The 18,276-nt window shown below is 43.2% G+C and overlaps 1 protein-coding gene across 15 annotated transcripts in view; it reads right to left on the reverse strand.

The window, feature by feature from the left end:
* LOC118511369 overlaps positions 1 to 18,276 on the reverse strand; it is a 183,343-nt gene that overhangs the window by 33,696 nt on the left and 131,371 nt on the right. For all 15 annotated transcript variants that reach the window (XM_036054353.1, XM_036054352.1, XM_036054354.1 and 12 more), the window contains one exon: positions 5,650 to 5,741. In XM_036054353.1, coding sequence (XP_035910246.1) covers positions 5,650 to 5,741 — 92 coding nt within the window. The remainder of the gene's footprint in view (positions 1 to 5,649; positions 5,742 to 18,276) is intronic.

The raw sequence follows: 18,276 nt of genomic DNA on the forward strand, positions 1-18,276 counted from the left end.
GCGTAACAGATTTAGATTATTGAGTTTTTTTTATAAATTAATTCTAGTTCCTGTCTATTTTTACTCAAAAAATTCGATATTTTGGACGGAATAAAAGATAATATTGAAATTCATATAATTTTTTGGCTACTTTTTGGTAGTCCTTATTATTACGAGAATTAAAGTTAAAAATGCATTTAAAAATTTACCAACCAATATTCTTACAACTAACATTGCTCTGATTCAAAAGTGCACGATACGCCTCTAAGTCAGTTGTAAGTACAACAGCAAGGCACACGCATACACACTCGAAGCCGTGCAGCCATGAAACATCACCTCTCTTCAGGGACCGATGATGAATATGAGATCATTTAGTGTAACATGCACTTGGCGCGAACACACCGAAGTCAGGCTCATTTCGTTGAGTGAAGTAACCCTCCTCCGGCATAACGTCGCCCACCGACGAGTCCCCCAAACCAAAACGAAAGACCAAGTACGGCTTCATACGCGTACGGAACAGCGCTCGTAAAGTTATGCGCTTTGAATAGATGCGGCTGCTTATCATGATGAAAGTCCTGGGACCTGGGAAACCTAATTGGAGTCGAGAAGCGACCGCGCTGCAAGTGAGACGTTAGTTTGTATCACAATCGGAACGCTATCATACGGTTAACAAGTTCATAACAGCTTGAGGTTTTTAGCTCATCGTGCTGCCTCGTTCAGGTACGGAATCTCATCCCGTTGGGATCCCATTCCTTTCTAAACGGGTCAAAGAAACGACCACATAACAATCTAAACATACGGTCACATCCTGTGTGCATCCAGTGTTCCCCCAACGTTTGCATAAAAAACCAAAGAGGACTCCGAAGTTGTGAACTGCTACCTCGGAAAATAGGAACGATGGGACCAACTCGTCCAGCAAACCAAAACAACCCCTCGGACAACTTTTAACCCGAAGCCTTTCACACTCGGGACGTGTCTCGTGCCGTTCTCTCGCCCTGAAGGCTTGAGCTAGATTTAGTTGGCAGAGATTATCCGCTTTACTCACGCTTCCGTCACACGACCCTTCGTGCCCGTACCGGTAACCAAAAAGGATCATCAGTGGCAAAAGCAGGGGCCCAAGCAGCAACAAAAAAAGAACCTGTCCCCGGCAAAACCAACCAACTGTCATTAAAATCACATTCCTATTGCTCAACTGGTGTCTCGTAAGTGCCTTCAAGTGCGAAATTAACTGCACCTTCTACCGGACGGACGTGGCCTTAGTGCACGTGTGGTGAAAGGTGAACGGGAAATGTCGAGTACCGTTGGTCACCGTTACCGTTATTTATGGTGTGTAAATTTTAATTAGCAAAAGGTGTTTAGTGGTGCCGCTTACTTTGACACAGCTCGTTTGTGGAGCGAAATTAATACGTTACTCCTAAAACATGGAACAATGACGTTAAGCAGGGAAGTTGGAGCGTAGTTTTTATGTATTTGTGAAGTAAACAAGGATGTGGAATACAACATCGGCTAGAAGATTTTTTTATTCTTTTAAATATTCAAAATAGTTAATTGGATAAAATTAATATATTCCTACCGTATAGAAGAGGAACAATAAAGGACTTTAAGATAAAATAAAGAGATAATATGGAAAATGGAAGGTAAAACCACGGTATAAAATGATGATAAAATGTTGAAAATTTGTACATTAGTTTAAATGCTCAAATGAAATTATTTTTTTATCGAATGTATAAACTATAACCCAATAAAAACACCACTCAGGTATTCAAACCAAAACACTTAATCGGATAACTTTGAGCACTAAGTGTTGGCAGCGATTAGAAAGCTTCAAATCCGATCGACAAACTTTGTCAACCACCAATCGACAGGACTGTAAACGATGCTCTTACAAATCGAAAAATCACCAACCTTTCCTCGCCAAACGCTTGGTTTCGAAGGTCACACAACCGTAGCTAGCTAGCTCCGTTGGCTAAAAGCCATCTCAACCGGAGAACTTCTTCACCGGGTCCCGATTCCCACAACCGTATGGGATTATGTTTATCGGTTGGCTTGTGGTTTAAGGTTTAAGGAGTTTTACCGGGCCAAACCCTCTATCGATGAATCTTCACCACCATCGAAACCAACGTGAATAACTTTCGCCAGTCCCGTATGCAAACAAACAGTGAGAGTTATGGGAACTTTCGCCTCGTTCCCCGGAAGCTGAACCACATTTTTCAACGACTTCCAGCCGATGCTTCGGTGACTGTTGCACGACGGTGGTCCCGTCCTGTGTTCATTCCCCGTGGGGAAATAGGGTAAAAATCATATGCACCGATGCAAGTGTGGTGTAGTGTGCCGTCTTGGGAGGCTGAACCGTGCCATCCATACAACAAGGACGGTTTATGATGGCGTTTCGCTAGAAGGTGGCATGGTTTTTTTTTCTGTCGTGCCCCTAGACTCTAGAGGGGAAAGACAAAATATTTATCGATGCTTGTCTGGTGTTGGTTTACTCTGGTGACCCTGGACCATGGAAGCTGTGGTCGAGTGATTTTCCATTGTTCCTTTGCGCTGGCACTAAATCGAACACGATCGAAAAGCCGGATAGTAAACTATGGCGCGGTGAAAGTATGGGAAGCAATGGGGATACAATGGACAAATTTGGTTAGGTTTTTTTTTTGTGCTTGTTTCTCTAGCACCATATTTTGCTTCCTTTTTCCGAAGGGACAAACATTGATCTCTTATTCAAGGGCTGTAAAATGAAACATTCTTCCATCCGTGAGACGTTTATGACGCTGTCTGGAAGATTATGGGCCTTAGTTTTGGTGTTTCGATATTGATCTAGGTATTTTGGGTGGATTTTGCATAGCTTTTGTCTCACTTTAATGTCTGAACTTATTGGATAAATCTATAAAGGATAGTTTTTATTGCTATGTTGTTTAAATTAAACATGTAAAAATAAAGGAATATTAATATAATTGTAATGCACTTCCGCAAACATACGAATATCCTAAAGCAAGGCTTGACTGGACCTATCCAAGTGCAAAGGTAAACTTGGACCAGAATTCCTTCCGAACCCTTTCCACAAAACCTAATGAAACGCACCGCCTAAATGAGGTTATAAAATATGAATTTTATCACCACCGGGAAACCGGAAGCTCAACGGAACTTCTCCCGAAGCCCTCAGGGCACGAACAGCGCGACCCGTACCGCTGGACGAAGTGCGATGGACACAAAATTAAACCACACATCATCATCCCCCCATGGGAACGGGCAAACCCCCCTACCCCCCCCCCTTCCCGAACTCAGTACTATCTTGACCGGTTTCGCGTGCCAGTGACCGGTTGCATAAGTGCGAACCAACGTTTCGGACCTAAACTCGGAATGGTGGCACGGGCTAGCCGGTCATTCATTGTACGGGCGGCTACACACCTCGTTACCCGAACGAGGGGACACTTATTATTGGCAGGATTGTCTATCGGAGCACGTTCAATTCACTGTCTAAACAGTTGGAAAACAGGAACTAGGGCTGAGCCATAGGTCCTCGGCACGGTCCACCCCCGCACTCAATGCTAGCTGTCGGCTAGTAATCCTTTGGCAAGAGTTTATTATTGCTCGCGTACACACATTTTCCGGCTCGGCTCGCGCAAATAAGCCTCCGCATCCAAAGCCTTCTCCCCCAGCACGTGGTGGGATGGGTTTCAAATTTTGAGGTTTCGTTTATGTTTCTCGCACCTTTTTTCCCACTAAGCGTCCCGGCCCGAGCACTATGTGCTTGAGTGGGTGAACGTTCCGTAGTTCACCCGGATATAAAATCAACAACCCTCTTCACGCCCCGAGTACCGTGCGGTGGTCAGGAGCAACGGGATGGAAGGTGATTTTCCACCCGACCGCGAAACACCAAACGACCCCCGAAGGCTATTTACTTCGGCCACCACCCATCCCGACCTTCCAGTTTGATGGGGGCATGCATCGGAGCACAGTGAAGCGCTGGCTAGAATAGTGAGTCGCTTCTGCTTTTTGCTCATCAGTAAACCTGTATGCAAGGGCCACCACACGTGCTAACGTTTCGAACGTTTGTTGCACAATGACGAATAAAATATTTGTACTCAATAGAAATTATCAATAGTGCAACAAACAATTCCTAGTCTAACACTCATTTACAATGCATTTATTTTTAGCAAGGACATTAACAGTACATCAGGAAATAAAATGTATAAGACTGGTGCACAATACTAAATTAATTATGTAAGAAACTCATACAAGTCCCAATTATTCCTGTTTTACTAAATTATAATGCCCGAATCCCATACAGACCCCCATGTCATAGATTTGTTCTCAAAATTGCATACATTCAGGCGTTCTGTACGGAATTGATTTTTAATTTGGGCTTTCGAATCCAAACCTCACACCCATATTTTATAATGATGTGACCTGTAAAAAACACCTTTAGGTACACCGGACTCAGTTAAAATCCATACAAAATTCAATTTTAAAAAACCTTTTTTAGGCAAACGTTCTGTTTGTTACTGTCGCTGAGCATCGATCGAACGTGCTGCGCTGCCAAGGGTTAGGCTTTGAATGATTCCACGCTCAACCACGTTACCCGATTTTCCACGCCTAGCGCTTGCACCGATGTGCGTCTGGGTGCAAACTACATTGTACATAAAACCAGAGCGGTGCACCGGCAAGACGTCAGAAGTTTTGCTATTTCTACTGCCATGCCTACTGAACCGCCAGCGAAAAATAAGGCGGTGGTACCTCAAATGTGCCCTCCGGTCGGCCTGTCACTTATGCTGACGTCGTACAACAATCTTTCCGTACGGCAAACCACCGAAAGGGGACTCAAGTACGTGCACATAAGCGAATTCATTGAGGAAAATGGTGGAAATAATACCCAGCTCTTAAGATTGAGGGGAGGTGGGAGGTAAAAGGGATTACAGGGACACATGCACACATACACACATAGTGCAGGAAAAGGATACAAAGTTAACAATTCCACCTTTGATTCGCAAAACCCCGTAACCAATTTCAGTTTCGGAAGATGTCTGTACGATTGTTTTTTTTTTTTCTTGCGAAAGTTTCGGGAAAGCGTTACTCATGATGCAAGTAAAATGGGCAGTAAAATAATGCCGATCACGGCCAAACCCAAAACGCTTGGAGCGTCTATGGGTGTGTGTGTGTAATCCAATAAAGCGAGTGTATATAAAACAATTCGATCGAAAATATTAAACACCTTCAGGGTACCGCTTTATCGACCACACGACGTCTTGGGCTGTGGCCGGTAAGGTAAACAAAAGTGTGGAAAGAAAAGCAACACAATCCTTGGTTACTTGCGGTGGGTTGGGTAAGTTTTGAAGATTTTGGTTTTTTTGTCCTATTATTAAAGACCACAAACTTGCGTCTGAGCTGCATTTTGTGACTCTTTTTAAGATATTTACTTCTCACAAGAAAGGTTTCTCTGGCCGTAAATAATATTAGTAAGCAGAATATGCCTTCAAAAATATTGCTTCCTTCTAAAGTTCTTTAAACAACTTTAAGGATGAAAATAGCTGTAAACATCCCGAAAAAAACCTACAATAAACACAGCGTTTTTAGTTGACAATCGACTCGCTCACTCGAAAAAAACACTGCTGTCGATAAGATCTGTGCAGTTTGAGCTAGCATTGCTTCGTCAGACTTTACTCGTTTACTTACCTCATTGGTATTCCACCGGTGTCGTTGGGTTGGGAAATGGTCTGCCCGGGGTAAACTCTCCAAATTATCCGGAAGTTTGATCGGTTCACCATCTGAAACAGAAAGCATCCGGATAGTAAGCCGGATCGAGGGGAAAGAAAATGTAGAGAGAAAACAATGAAGATAACATGCTCTGATTAAGATAGTATTAAAGGATGCAATTGCTTTAAGGGTAATTTATTGCTAGCAAACGAAAGTTCCTGATTTTGATCTCATATTCAAGGATTGTTTCGATGTTCTTTTCATTACTTATTTTCACTTTAACAGTTTGTCTTAAAATAGAGTACATTTAAGTAAGAATTCGGTTAAAAATCTTAAACCTCCTACATTCATAAGCTGTATAAATCCCGAATTCCAGTATCCAACCAACAGGCATTGATAGCATTTCCAAATAATCCTTCACAAACCGCCCCCCAACTGTAATGAAATAATTTGCCTCATTTGCATGATACAATCAAATTTCCGGCTCCATCCGACACCGTTTCAAAGCGCCCGAAATGATGTATCACTTTGAACTGCCCACAGCACCAGCAGCGGTAGAAAAACAACCAACGAACGCAAAACGAATGACAACATAACACACAATTTCAACCCATTTGGACGCCCACTGCCAAAACACGTGTCCATTGTACAGTTTCCACGAAAACATACCCGCTCCATTATGCTCACCGTTGCGTATTCACCTGTCCATTAGGCACATTCGCATTGGCACACTTTCGCGTAGGCAGTGATAATGGGGAAGCGATAAAGGGAAATATGTTTCCGGCCCTGTGCCCAGGCAAACCCGGCGGTGAACTATTAGTTTCATGCTCGTTTGAAGCAATCGTTGCTCAGTGAAAACGGAAAAGCGCAAACCGAACGGGCTAACCATTTACTTCGGCCACTCGAACGTACACGGCCACTTTTCCTAACGAGGCTAATCCTCGGATCGTTAACAAATTTCCTTCCACTTTTCCGTTGTGGAATGTTTCCGGTCGTTTGAGATGGTTTTCTGGTATCGCTGCGAACCTAATAGAACGTGGTGCTACTAGGTGGAACTTACAGGACGCCAAAACAAAGGGAACAACAATCTTAATCCGTTTTATCAATAACATAATTTTATTTTAACACTTCGTTTTCATTTCCTTACGAGTGAATTCGGTTCACTTTTCGGGGGCAACTCATTCATTCGAGCGTCCGAATGCGTTAAGCGTGATTGATGTGCTGTCTTACGTGTACGTAACCTATTTAAGAAAGTGTTGTAGCGTTCCACGCAGCTAAGGAACCGCATGTCAACCTGTGTCACTATGTCAACACTCAACCTGCCAGTGTATGCGGCGACGTCACCTGTGCCAGGACGAAATGGGCTCATAATTGATTGTGATGTTAGTTGGTCAAGCTTGTGCTAAGTCCGTTTAAGGGTCTCAAATGCCAGTTACAAACAGAATGCAGGACTGCATGAGCTTCCCGCTCGATGTTAACCGATACCTATGCAAATGAGTGGAAATTTTTCTTCCCCTAGCTGCAGGTCAAGAACTGGAAATGTGACGGGTGACAGGATTGGTTGAGGAGAATGGCAAGGACGTTACTGTTTGCTTTCGTAACGCAGATGCGACATATAATTCAGATTGTGGAAGAATATTTTAATAAATGGAAGAGGATGTGTTTTTAAGTTGTAATAAAATAAATAAACTAATAAAAAATAATCCTTGTTTTTTATAATAGAAAAATGTGAAAAACAATAATTGATAAAATATTTCAACAAACATTGATTTAACATGAAAATAATAAAATAAACAAAACAACAAACAAATCAAAACCAAAAATAAATAAATAAAAAAATAGGATAAAAAACAGAAAATAGGTGAGAATAATTAAACAAATTAAACAATTAGAGAATATGCGAAAAAGTAAGATAAAATAATGAAAACGAAAAGAACCCATACTTTAAAAAATTATCAAAAAGGAAATAGGAAATTTCATGAAAATGTCTCTCGTTATCTTGCATAAAAAGTTTTCAAGAAAGATCATTGACATGTCTGAGCTTAGGGCAAAACCAACAACTCATCCCATTAATGATATTTATTATGGAACTGTATTAGAAAGTAACACGCATAGCACTTCAAATATTTTCTAAGTCGGTTCATTGTAAATTTAAAGTTTACTTTTTCAGTTCAGGAATTATAAGAATTGGTGAAAAAATGCATCGCTACTCGTCTTAACCATCCATCGCTAGAAATACTTTGCCCCAACGTGTAAACTTCCTCAACATTCATCCGCTAGACAGAGCATAATTGAAAGGATCAATTTCACTGTCTTTTCCAGCACGTGCCAAGACTTGCCAAGAAAAGCCATCCCCAAAAACTAGCAAAACCAACCCGCTCCCGTTCACCTTCCCATTTGTGGAAAACTTACCACCCGATATGCCAATATGCCGACAATCACAAACAGTTGTAGTTGATGCTGTAATTGTTGTGACAGACGCCCCGGGAAACGACCCCCGGTTGCCGAACGACGATAAAACTTTGTCGTCGGCTAGCTTAACTCTCGGTCCGATTCTGGTACCGGTGAACCGGATGAAAGCAGCAACGAAGCTGGAAGCTGCCCGACGAACACAGCAGGGCAAACTTCTCACAAACACTTTCTGGAATGCAGAATGTAACGTTGAGCCGGCAACAGGAAAGCAGAAAAAAAGAACCGAATTCTCCGAACATTTTTAGTTAAATGAGCACCATTTAAAACGACCACAAGGCTGCACCGTGCAAAACAACCCGGGTAAATGTGTAAGAGTTTGGTCGGGAGAAGAGACAAACTTCTGGGAGAAGAAGTTACAAGAAAAAGTTTAAAACCGACAACCGATTTCCGTGGTGGGTGTGACCGGCTCTTAACCCGCTTAACAAAGGCAATGGACGAAAGAAAAATCTTACCACCAGCGGGCCATGTTTGAACAACCTTTACCGCGTCCGCTCACCCACAGGTCCTCAACTCCCCAAGGGCACATTTCATCCGATTGGCCGCAAAACGTTCGCGCCAGCGAAAGATGACAAATTGATGGTCCCACCGAGAGTCACACACCGAAGCAATACTTGCCACCGAGTTTCGAGTGCCCAAAAAAAAAACCTCGAGCGGACATACATTTTTAATGCATCGACACCGAGGTGTGGGAACATTAGGTCGTGGTGTGGTTTTAAGTTGTCAGAACTTCTGCTTGCACTGGGAATTTGCTCACGGTGGCTGGAGTTGGACTGGGCAGGACTTAGTTGAAGGTTTTTACTTCTTTTTCCTAGTCGAAGAAAAAGGGGTTAGGACGGTGAATTAATCCAATGTTGCTCGCTGAGGTTTTCTGTTTCTCTTTCCCGCTATAACTGGATAACTGTCTTTTAATCTCCAACTTGGCCATCTGGTGGTTCATCTGTTGTAGCACAGACACTGGTCTTATGATTCTGAAGAACCAGAGCTCACTATTGTTCCTTCCATGGCCGTGTCTTGCGTGGCAAAAAGTGTCTGATATCACTTTAAGAAAAGGTAAGTCCCTTTCAACTCTTGGAAAAGTAGCAAAAACCCCGTTGCCAAACAAAGTAAACGTCAAACAAAACATAACAAATTAGCCGGAAAAACTTATTATTATTTCATAATGAGCGAGGCACCGAAGAGCCAGGAAACCAGAACAAGAACAAAAAACCGTGGTGGAAAAATCCACACCACACCGGGGAGTGTTGATTTTCGCGTGCTAAATTTTTTTGTCGGTGTAAAATTTTCTTTCCACACTTCGTGTCACACTACTTGGGTTTTGTTACCTTTTTGATACCTTTTTCCCAAAAAACAAAAAAAAAACGAAAGCAGAGAGATGTTTTCTTTTTCCTTTTGTTTTTTCGTGGTGTGATCTTCCCATACACTTCGTTTGCCGAACCCCTGCTCGCGATGGTGGTGGCACAGTAACGGACCGTATCCGTAACCGGAGCGAATTAAAAACGACAAATGAAATGGCTTGCCTCCTATTAGCGCGAGAGCATGTTTACACAACATTAGCACCCGAAACCGCCACCGGAAAAGCGGCCGGCCCGGACCGACGCTGGTCGATGGCGAAGATAGTACAGCCCGCCTTGGCCCCTGCTCGACAGAACCTCTTCGGGAGACGCCAGTTTAGTTTAGGCGTGAAATATGGCGGCTACTTTAGGTCACGAAACGGTACAGAAGTCGATCGTCGTGCTGGTCATTTTCCTTCTGTATTTGTGTTTTTCTATTTCTGCATTGGAAGAGTCATTTGATGATTTTGATATGACTTATAATGTTCGGTGTGTGACTTTTCAGATATTTTAAATTACTATATTTTTGTATAATTTCTGTAAAACTTGTGATTATTTCTTTAGCAAAAAGTTCAACTAAGTACCTGAACAGGCAAAAATAAAAAAAACGTTCCACTCTCATTAGCATCTACCGGTCGCAAAACAGTATTTATCGTCTCGAATTACGCCCGTTGTATATTTTCTTATTAAATACAATCCTCCAGATCAACGCGACCACTTCCCGAAATGTGAACCAATTCCTTTACATACGCTGGCCCAACAAGTTCGCAACATATGCAAGTACTCTTGAAGCATACGTGTAAAGCTTATGCACGACCATCCTGCCATCCAGCTCGCAACCCGCCCAACCCCAAACGGGAAAGCAACAGCAAAAAAAAGACACACCAACTGCACAACGATTGCATCCGGCCTCTTACACCAACTTCAAGGAGAGGGACCGAAACCTGGTGTCCGGAAGCATAAATTCCACCCACTGTGGCTTACGTGGTGGTGCCAACCATATGGCTTAAAATGGGAAAGAGTGTACTGGTGGCGCGTACTCGCGACTTGGTAGAGCGTTCGAAGCACCATTTCCTACGCTACAAAGGACATCTTTTACGAATGCTGGAACGAACGAAGCAGACCTTTTTCCCTGGTTTCTCTTTGTGGAACTTCACGCGGTTGTACTTTGGTAGGAAGTTTTCGCTTAAAGATAGACTTTATTCCAAACAAAACGCTTTAATGTCGCGTGGAAATGTGTTCGGTGGTGGTTCGAGATGCGATTTGTATGGCAACATGCACTACTGTTATTCCCCTGTGGAGTAGCATATGGTGGAATGGAGCGTTACAGCTATGCTCGTTGTACATAGTCGATGAGTGTAACGATCCTGGGTTCTTGTTGAGGACAAATTCATAGGAATGCGCTGCTCTAAGCGGCGAGAACTCGAAGTGCAACATATGGATCTACACAGAGTGGGATATATGAAATTTCTAAATCTTAATTGCGAAAACTTGTATCGATTTTCCGAATGTCCGGAATGTCGAATAATTTTTTGGTAAAACTTTGATAAGAAATGATTTCTATGAAGTCCTTTTAAAAAGGCCTCAGACATTCATTCTTCAGTTTTCATCTAACTAAACCCTACACACTATAGTTTAAAAAGTTCTCAAAAACTGGTATTCGTATTTCCTTCACCAACACCAGTTCCATACTTCTATATGCAATCGAACAAAAAGCCTCAAGCCATGGCACCGACTGCAAGGACTTGCAGAATGTCGCACGGCATTAGAAACCCTCGCACGTTATACATTTCCGTGTGGGTAACACATCGTCCTCACAACACACACACACGCTCTCACACCGTATGAATCGCGTATGGTGTCAGTGTTGGCGGGAATTTGTAGATTGGATTCGGAACCCATCCGTTTACCAAGGAGCACCGGACTAGACGCGAGACAGCCATTCGCCTGGAGGGGAAAATACCGAAACAATGTAACACCCTGTGTCTCGCACAACTCTGGGGGGAGAGGGTTAAAAAAGGGGTTCGAGGGCTGGAGACTAGAATTTACTAGTTCTAATTCCCATAATCGTAAAATATACACACTTGAGCGGAATAAATAATACCAACGAGAGGGAGCGAGAAACAGTGCGCCCGCACGAGAGTCAGTTGATCCTGTCAGCAAGCCTACCAAACTAACAAATCGCCGTTTGCGAAATCAAACGCGATTTCTCTCCAGCGCTCGGGACTCGAGCACGCGTGGCCAAGAACTGGCTCCGAGAGAAATTATTATTCGATCCATTATTCGAACCGGCTTTCTAATAAGGGGCCTGGCACAGGGTAGAAAGCCTCCCAAACCAAACCGGCTTGACAACCCTGTATCCGAATGTCTGATGCGCGGAAAGCCATGGGAGAACCCGGCGATGGCGGATGGCATTAGACTTGTAAATCTCTCACGCACCGCTACAAAAGTCGTCGATTTACAGGCTTTACTGTGTCGTTGCTTTTTGCGATACGCTTCGTCTGCCTTTCAACAACGAAGAACCGAGTGGCTCGGTAAATTAAAACCCGAAGACTCCGAAGACCTTCAACGTCCGATCTTTGGCTGATTGAACGACCCGGTGTGGGAGCGAGGAGGGGACACCGGACGGCCTAAATGTGTCCGAGGGTTGCAATGAATGCTAAATTGAAACTAACTTACACACAATTACAGCACTCATTCGCAATACGAAATGCTGGCGGGCGAAAAGGTTCATTCGGCTTTACGATACAATTCGGCGTACGCTGAATTCTAAAGCAGAATGAATGAAGATTGATTGAAAAAATACAATCGCTTCCTCTGGTTTGTACAAGGCCGATACCAGCACACCCTCAAGAATCTTTTGGGGCTCCATTTGTCCATCGAGAGAGTTAAATCTGCCCATGAGAAAAGGGTGCCAGTTGATGTGCGATATGAATTCGGTCGTCGTACGTGCAATTCGAGCGCACATAACAAACAACGCACGAAAGTAGTTTACGAAAGAATCGTGACACGATTGACGGATGCTCTGCTAGGTACCAGTTTCCGGCTCGAAACATCACAAACCTCGACCTCGATCTGGGAACTCATCCGGCAAATGGATGCTCGCATGCTGGTCGAATAAAATCTCACACTAAACTTGCATGCCATACCGAGTAGCGGCGAGCGAGTTTCCATGTTGGCACGGAATTCAAATTCTGTATCCACCGTACGGTGTTGGCCCTTTCAGCTCTATAAAATTAGCTACTGATACTGGCTATCTCCATCTCCCGAAGCCATCATCCGGCATTATCCATTTCGCGGACACATGCATTACACTGATGAAATGGTACTCCAAGTCCAACCAAAACCGATCCACCGGACCATAGAGGACGGGACGGAAGAGTTTTGAATAATTTCTAGTACATGAAAACGAGCCATGAAATGGAGTTTTACGGGTACTGGCTCGGTACTTCCCCTCTCCGGAAAAATCCAGGAGCGAATGTTTTGCCACCACAATTAGCGAGTTTTTATTGACAGTCAAAGAACAGCCTTTTACGGCTAGACGATGCTCTGGGTGTTCATATTTCTTCCCCGGTCTGGCTGGGGTGAAGGAATTCGTCCAACTGCCCTTGGTTTGGCATTTATTACGACCCACATTTTGCATGCCACAGATATGACGAGGGCGGGCGTTTATGGAGCGTTTAAAACTTATGTTGCACCAAATGGCAGGTTTCGAGGGAGGTGGGAAGGAGTAGTGGCACAGAAACAGATAAATGAAGAATAAAATGGGATAACAACATGAACAGTAAACATGATCATAAAACACCAAACGGTTGGAAAGTGGCTGGAATGGGACTGGCTGCATGTACGCTGATTGTAGTAGTTCAAGTTTTATTCGTGTTTTTGTTCCGTGCAAGTGTCGTAACCTTCCGCTTTTCTTTTTACGAGCTCTGTGTTGGTTTATTAATTTATTATATTTGTTTTTCTTTATTATGATTTTATATATTTTCCTTTTTATTTTCTTCTCACTTTCTAGATAATTTTTGGTCCAAATTAAAATATTCTTAAATTTAAGAAACTTTTACCAAAAAACCTTTTTTCTTTTTTTATTCATATTTTTGTCAATTTTAATAGCTAAAAGTTCAATTTGACCATTGTTTTGCCATTATTCATCGCGATTATTTTGCCACTTTAGCCATGAATCTATTTTTATTAATTTCGTCAGTGTTTTTTACCTTTTCCTTTGCGTTTTTTTTTCACTTTTTCAGTCAATATCATTTCTTTAACCTTCATTTTAAATAAGGACCAACAGTAAAAAAGAAATGATAAACTTATGGTCACAGAAATTATGATTCTTCCAACACTCAACAAGTAAACCGGTTAAGTAGGCAATAAAATGATTGTTTAAATTCACCAAACAGTTGTAAAACCATTGTCTAAAAAAATGCCACTTCCCGTCTAACTTTACTGCCTATTAAATTAACGAGAACACACACACACACACACAAAACAAAAACCTATAAGGAAGTAGAAATCTCGATTGCCGAATCTTGAGCGCGTGCAGGCCTACCCTATCCATCCGGTCAAACCTTCACCACCAGCAAGGTACACGAAAAACGTGTTAAAAACTAATAAGACACATTTAATCCACCGCAAAAGCATGAATCGTGGAACAAAACAACAACAAAACTCCCGTTCACTCATTCCCTCAACTCAATCGTGCCCGCCAGATTAATGGCTTTCGATTGTGAACTTTTTACGACTTGATTCTAATTTTATTGCCCGAAATTATGGTTGCCCTACCATCCCATCGGGTCGGCTCACTTCGTGCACTTTCCTTTCCCGCTCAGTAGTACATTTTCAGTCCAAGTAAACATAAATATCGGCGGTTCCGAGGCTTAGTTTTGCAGCAGCACGGCAACAAATCACACGGAAAGTCATTCTGATTGGCGGGGTGCAAAAATGTGTGTCATATTGTTGTTTCTGTGACGTTCCCTTCACAAAAGCACACGTAAAACAAAACAAAAAAGCCGGTCGCTTCATTGACACTCGGGACTGATTGTCCCACCCAGAGCATCGCTCAATCCCGAACCGCATATTGGATCGTAAAAGAGGCGTTGGGTAGGGTGAGCGCCGAGCTAATGATTAAGCGGTGCAAGACAAGTCCCGTAACGACAAATCGGAAAATCGTGACCGGTAGCATTAAATTTATTAATTTTCATCCTTGTTGGACGGGCTCTTTCGCAGGCTCAGTGGGGTTGATTTTTAGGAATCCTCTACTGCCTCCTTGGTGCGTGGTTGAATGGTTCCGAGCCGTTTGTCAAACCGATGGCGTCATTAAGCGTTTTCCGTCGCAGCAACAGCAAACCATTTGCAGCTCGCGTTTGTCTCTCACGGTCACACCGTAATCGCCAGGCCCCTTACACGATGGATTACCTAACCGAGTGCGTGAAGCGCTCGTAATTTTTACATTTATTGCCCTCGGCGTAGTTGCATGCCGAAGCAGGGACGTAAATCTCACCACACGATGAGTGATTGACTTAAGGAGCAAGGTTAAGTCAGCAACGAAGCAACGGATCATTCGTGCCTATCTAGAAGACCTAGCAGGCTCTACTTCAACACTCCCTTGCGGCTTATCCAACACTCACGACACCAAGAAAGGAAAACTAAAAGGTACTAACACAGTGCGAACTACAGATAGCTGTAGTCCGCGAGGGTTTTTTGCCCGTTGCGAAGGCATCATTAATTAAGGTCATTTAGAGTGAACCAAAAAAAAAACGCGCCACCTCTAATAGATTCCTCCCGTATCTGATTTCTTTGTGCAGAGTAGAGACTGGACCGCTTGCGAGACAGTTTTGCTGTAAATGGAGGGAAATAAAATCGGCGCAAAGGGACACCCAACAGCTTTCTGTCTCAAGAAGAGAGGCTTTTCATTTGGAAAATAAAAACAAGCTAAAACTAAAAATGGACTCACATACAACCATACATATACAAAACAGAGGCCCAGAGACTCTTTCAACCTTTGTGCTTCACCCGTGCTTTCACCCGTGCTCTAAGGTTCATTCATCCACCCCTTAGGGTACCACGGTCAACTATAACAGATTACTGTTCTGCATGTAAGAAATGCCATAATTTATAGGCGATGATTTATGCCACTCGCGGTCGTAAATCCGACTTTTCTGCCCCGCACCGTTCATCGGTTCCCCCCCTCCCACCCCCCCCCCCCAATGAGCGCCACCCCGAAAAAAAGGCCTCGCGTAAAATTAGGAAGCGCCTTTACGAGCGGTCTACCCTTACACGCTCGCTGCTTCCGTCCACCCGTCCACTCGGCGCGGGGTTGTTGTTCCGGTGCGCGGTACACAAAACAGTACCAGTTTGTGAAAGAGCAGCAGCAGCAGCAGCAGGCAAAAGGGTCGTAAAAGACGTGGCCATTCCGGGCCCGAAAATAAACCCAGCGGAAGGTCAATTTTGTACCCACTTTTAATTGATAAGACATCGTAAAATAATTGAATTAGAGCACGAGCGCACTTTTGGGGGAGAAAGATGGATCAATCACAGGGTAGGAGTGAAGGAGATCTGTTACAATTTTTTCTTTTGAAAAGAAGTTTAAATAATCAGTAACATTTCTTTTCTATGCTTTATCACTAAATGTGCAGTTAAAATAGTATTAAGTTTAAGTAATTTAAGAATAAAATAATTTACATCAGAAACTTTAACCGTTTTCGGAGCTTTATTGTTAAAAAAGGGCTTGAAAACATCCCAATTCGTCTTCTTTCACATTAAATAACATAAAACTTCACATATTTGTAAATAAAATCAAAAGGCTCCCATAGACGTAGGGAGCATTATCAGGACTGGCTCTCCTGCAACTTATGTTTACTTATGTCAAGGAAGCCAGAAATAGAAGGCCTAATTTATTTATACTTTTTTATTCAACAGTGACGGTCTGGCTGTATTGCTAAGAGAAGCTCTATTACTAAATTACTTTGAGGCTAATCCATATTGTATCCCATTTCTTAGTCAACGACCGAATATCAAGAATCAAACGACAAACGGCCTACTGTTTTGAAACTCATTCCAAGCTGTGTTGAGCTCGAAAGCAGGAAGCAAAACACGAAACTTTTCTTCTTTGTGTCACATTCCAAAGCTGTTTATTTATTTAAAAAAACGTTTAAGAATTATTGCCAACAAAATATTTTACACCTGTTCGATTTTATTACACCAAACTTCCTGTTGCATTCGAACCCCATCCCACCCTTCCATACCATCATAAACACTGACAATGTAGTGCAACTGCAACTTCAAAACCGAAACAACAAAAAAAACCCTTCTGGAAAATTAACTGTTTGCTCTTCACCCATCATTAGAAACCCATCATTAGCACCACGTAAGCGGCCACATTCCAATAATCACCTGCGCCGGGTTTACCAATTCTTCGTCCGACCATCGTAGCAACCGATCCCCAAACTGCCCGATCGAACCCGAAACAGCATGACGCCATGGCCACTTCACCGGGACCGAGGTTACTAATTTCCCCTAACCAAACAAAGAAACACCCCCCCGACCCACACACACCCCGTTGCCATCGGCTTTCGATCTTGATCACCAACCGGCCGACGGTGGTGCTGGTGCACTGTTTGGTTTGTGTGTTTTCGTGCTGCCATCGAAGGCACCACATGCCGTGCCGTACGAGCATTTGCACGCCGGGACAGTGCGCGGGAAAGGGTTTCGGTTTCGACCGAGCGCTTTAAAACTTGCATGCTAAAATTCTATAATAAACAATTTTAATTTGTATACATTATCATATTCAAATAAAATTGCTATTAACTTCCCGGTTTCGGTGGCCGTGAGGCAGGTACCCGCTTTCCCGGAGTGTTCGTGTTCGTGTGGGTCCTTCCCGGGTGTTTTTTTTCTTCTTCGTTCTAGCTTTCCCGCTCTTTTTCTCACACACACACACACACACACACACACACGGTCTCCTGGGGGAGCTTGTTGAAATGGTGGGTGAAATGTTTCCAGCCATCTTCTGTAGAACCGTGGTTTCGAGGTTGCGAAAGTTGTGAATTGTTCTAACCACACTTGCACGACCATCGGGAAGAAAAATAAACCCGTGCAACAAAACTCCCCGTTTAATGATAAAAGTTGATTTTGCCATTATTTTGTTCAAAAGTTTGGCTGTTTTTGTTCGGAAATGTTGGAACGTGAGCAAGTTTTAGCCAAGATCAGATGAAATTGTGTTGAAGGTTTGGCTCACAATCCATATGCAAACTACTAAAATTAGCTCTTTTTTCCTATTCGACAGCATTTTTTTTTCTCACAACCAACACCTAGCGAGGGACAGTAATGTGAGGGGGGGTTGATGGCCATAGTTTTGCACTTCCGGTTTTGTCATTCAAATGGCTTCCCTGGATGGCTACACACAACAGAAACACCTCTGCTGCGTTGGGACGTAGGACGTGACAAACCCGTCCCTGCTTGACACGGCGTAATTGATGGTAGTTTAATGCTAATTAAGTTATCAGCGAATGCCACCACTGCCACCTGGCCCTCTCGGCTGGTGGCAAATTTTTAACACTTTTTATTTCAACTCCCGGCCAGCCAGCGTGTTGGTACACGAAGCTGGTGCGTGTGGATATTACCATCCAAGTTTTTTTCACCCCATTTTTTATTTCACTAATTTCCATCACCAACCAACCTGTGTTTTGTTGTGCCTAATGTGTGTCACACGCATCATCATGCCGAAATGGGACAGAACAGCGAGCGCGGGTTTACATAAATTCAATTCCCATTCGACTTTAATTGGCTAGCGAGCGCCGGAAAGCTA

This window comes from Anopheles stephensi, chromosome 3, assembly GCF_013141755.1.
Source record: "Anopheles stephensi strain Indian chromosome 3, UCI_ANSTEP_V1.0, whole genome shotgun sequence".
Taxonomy (NCBI): Eukaryota; Metazoa; Arthropoda; class Insecta; order Diptera; family Culicidae; genus Anopheles; species Anopheles stephensi.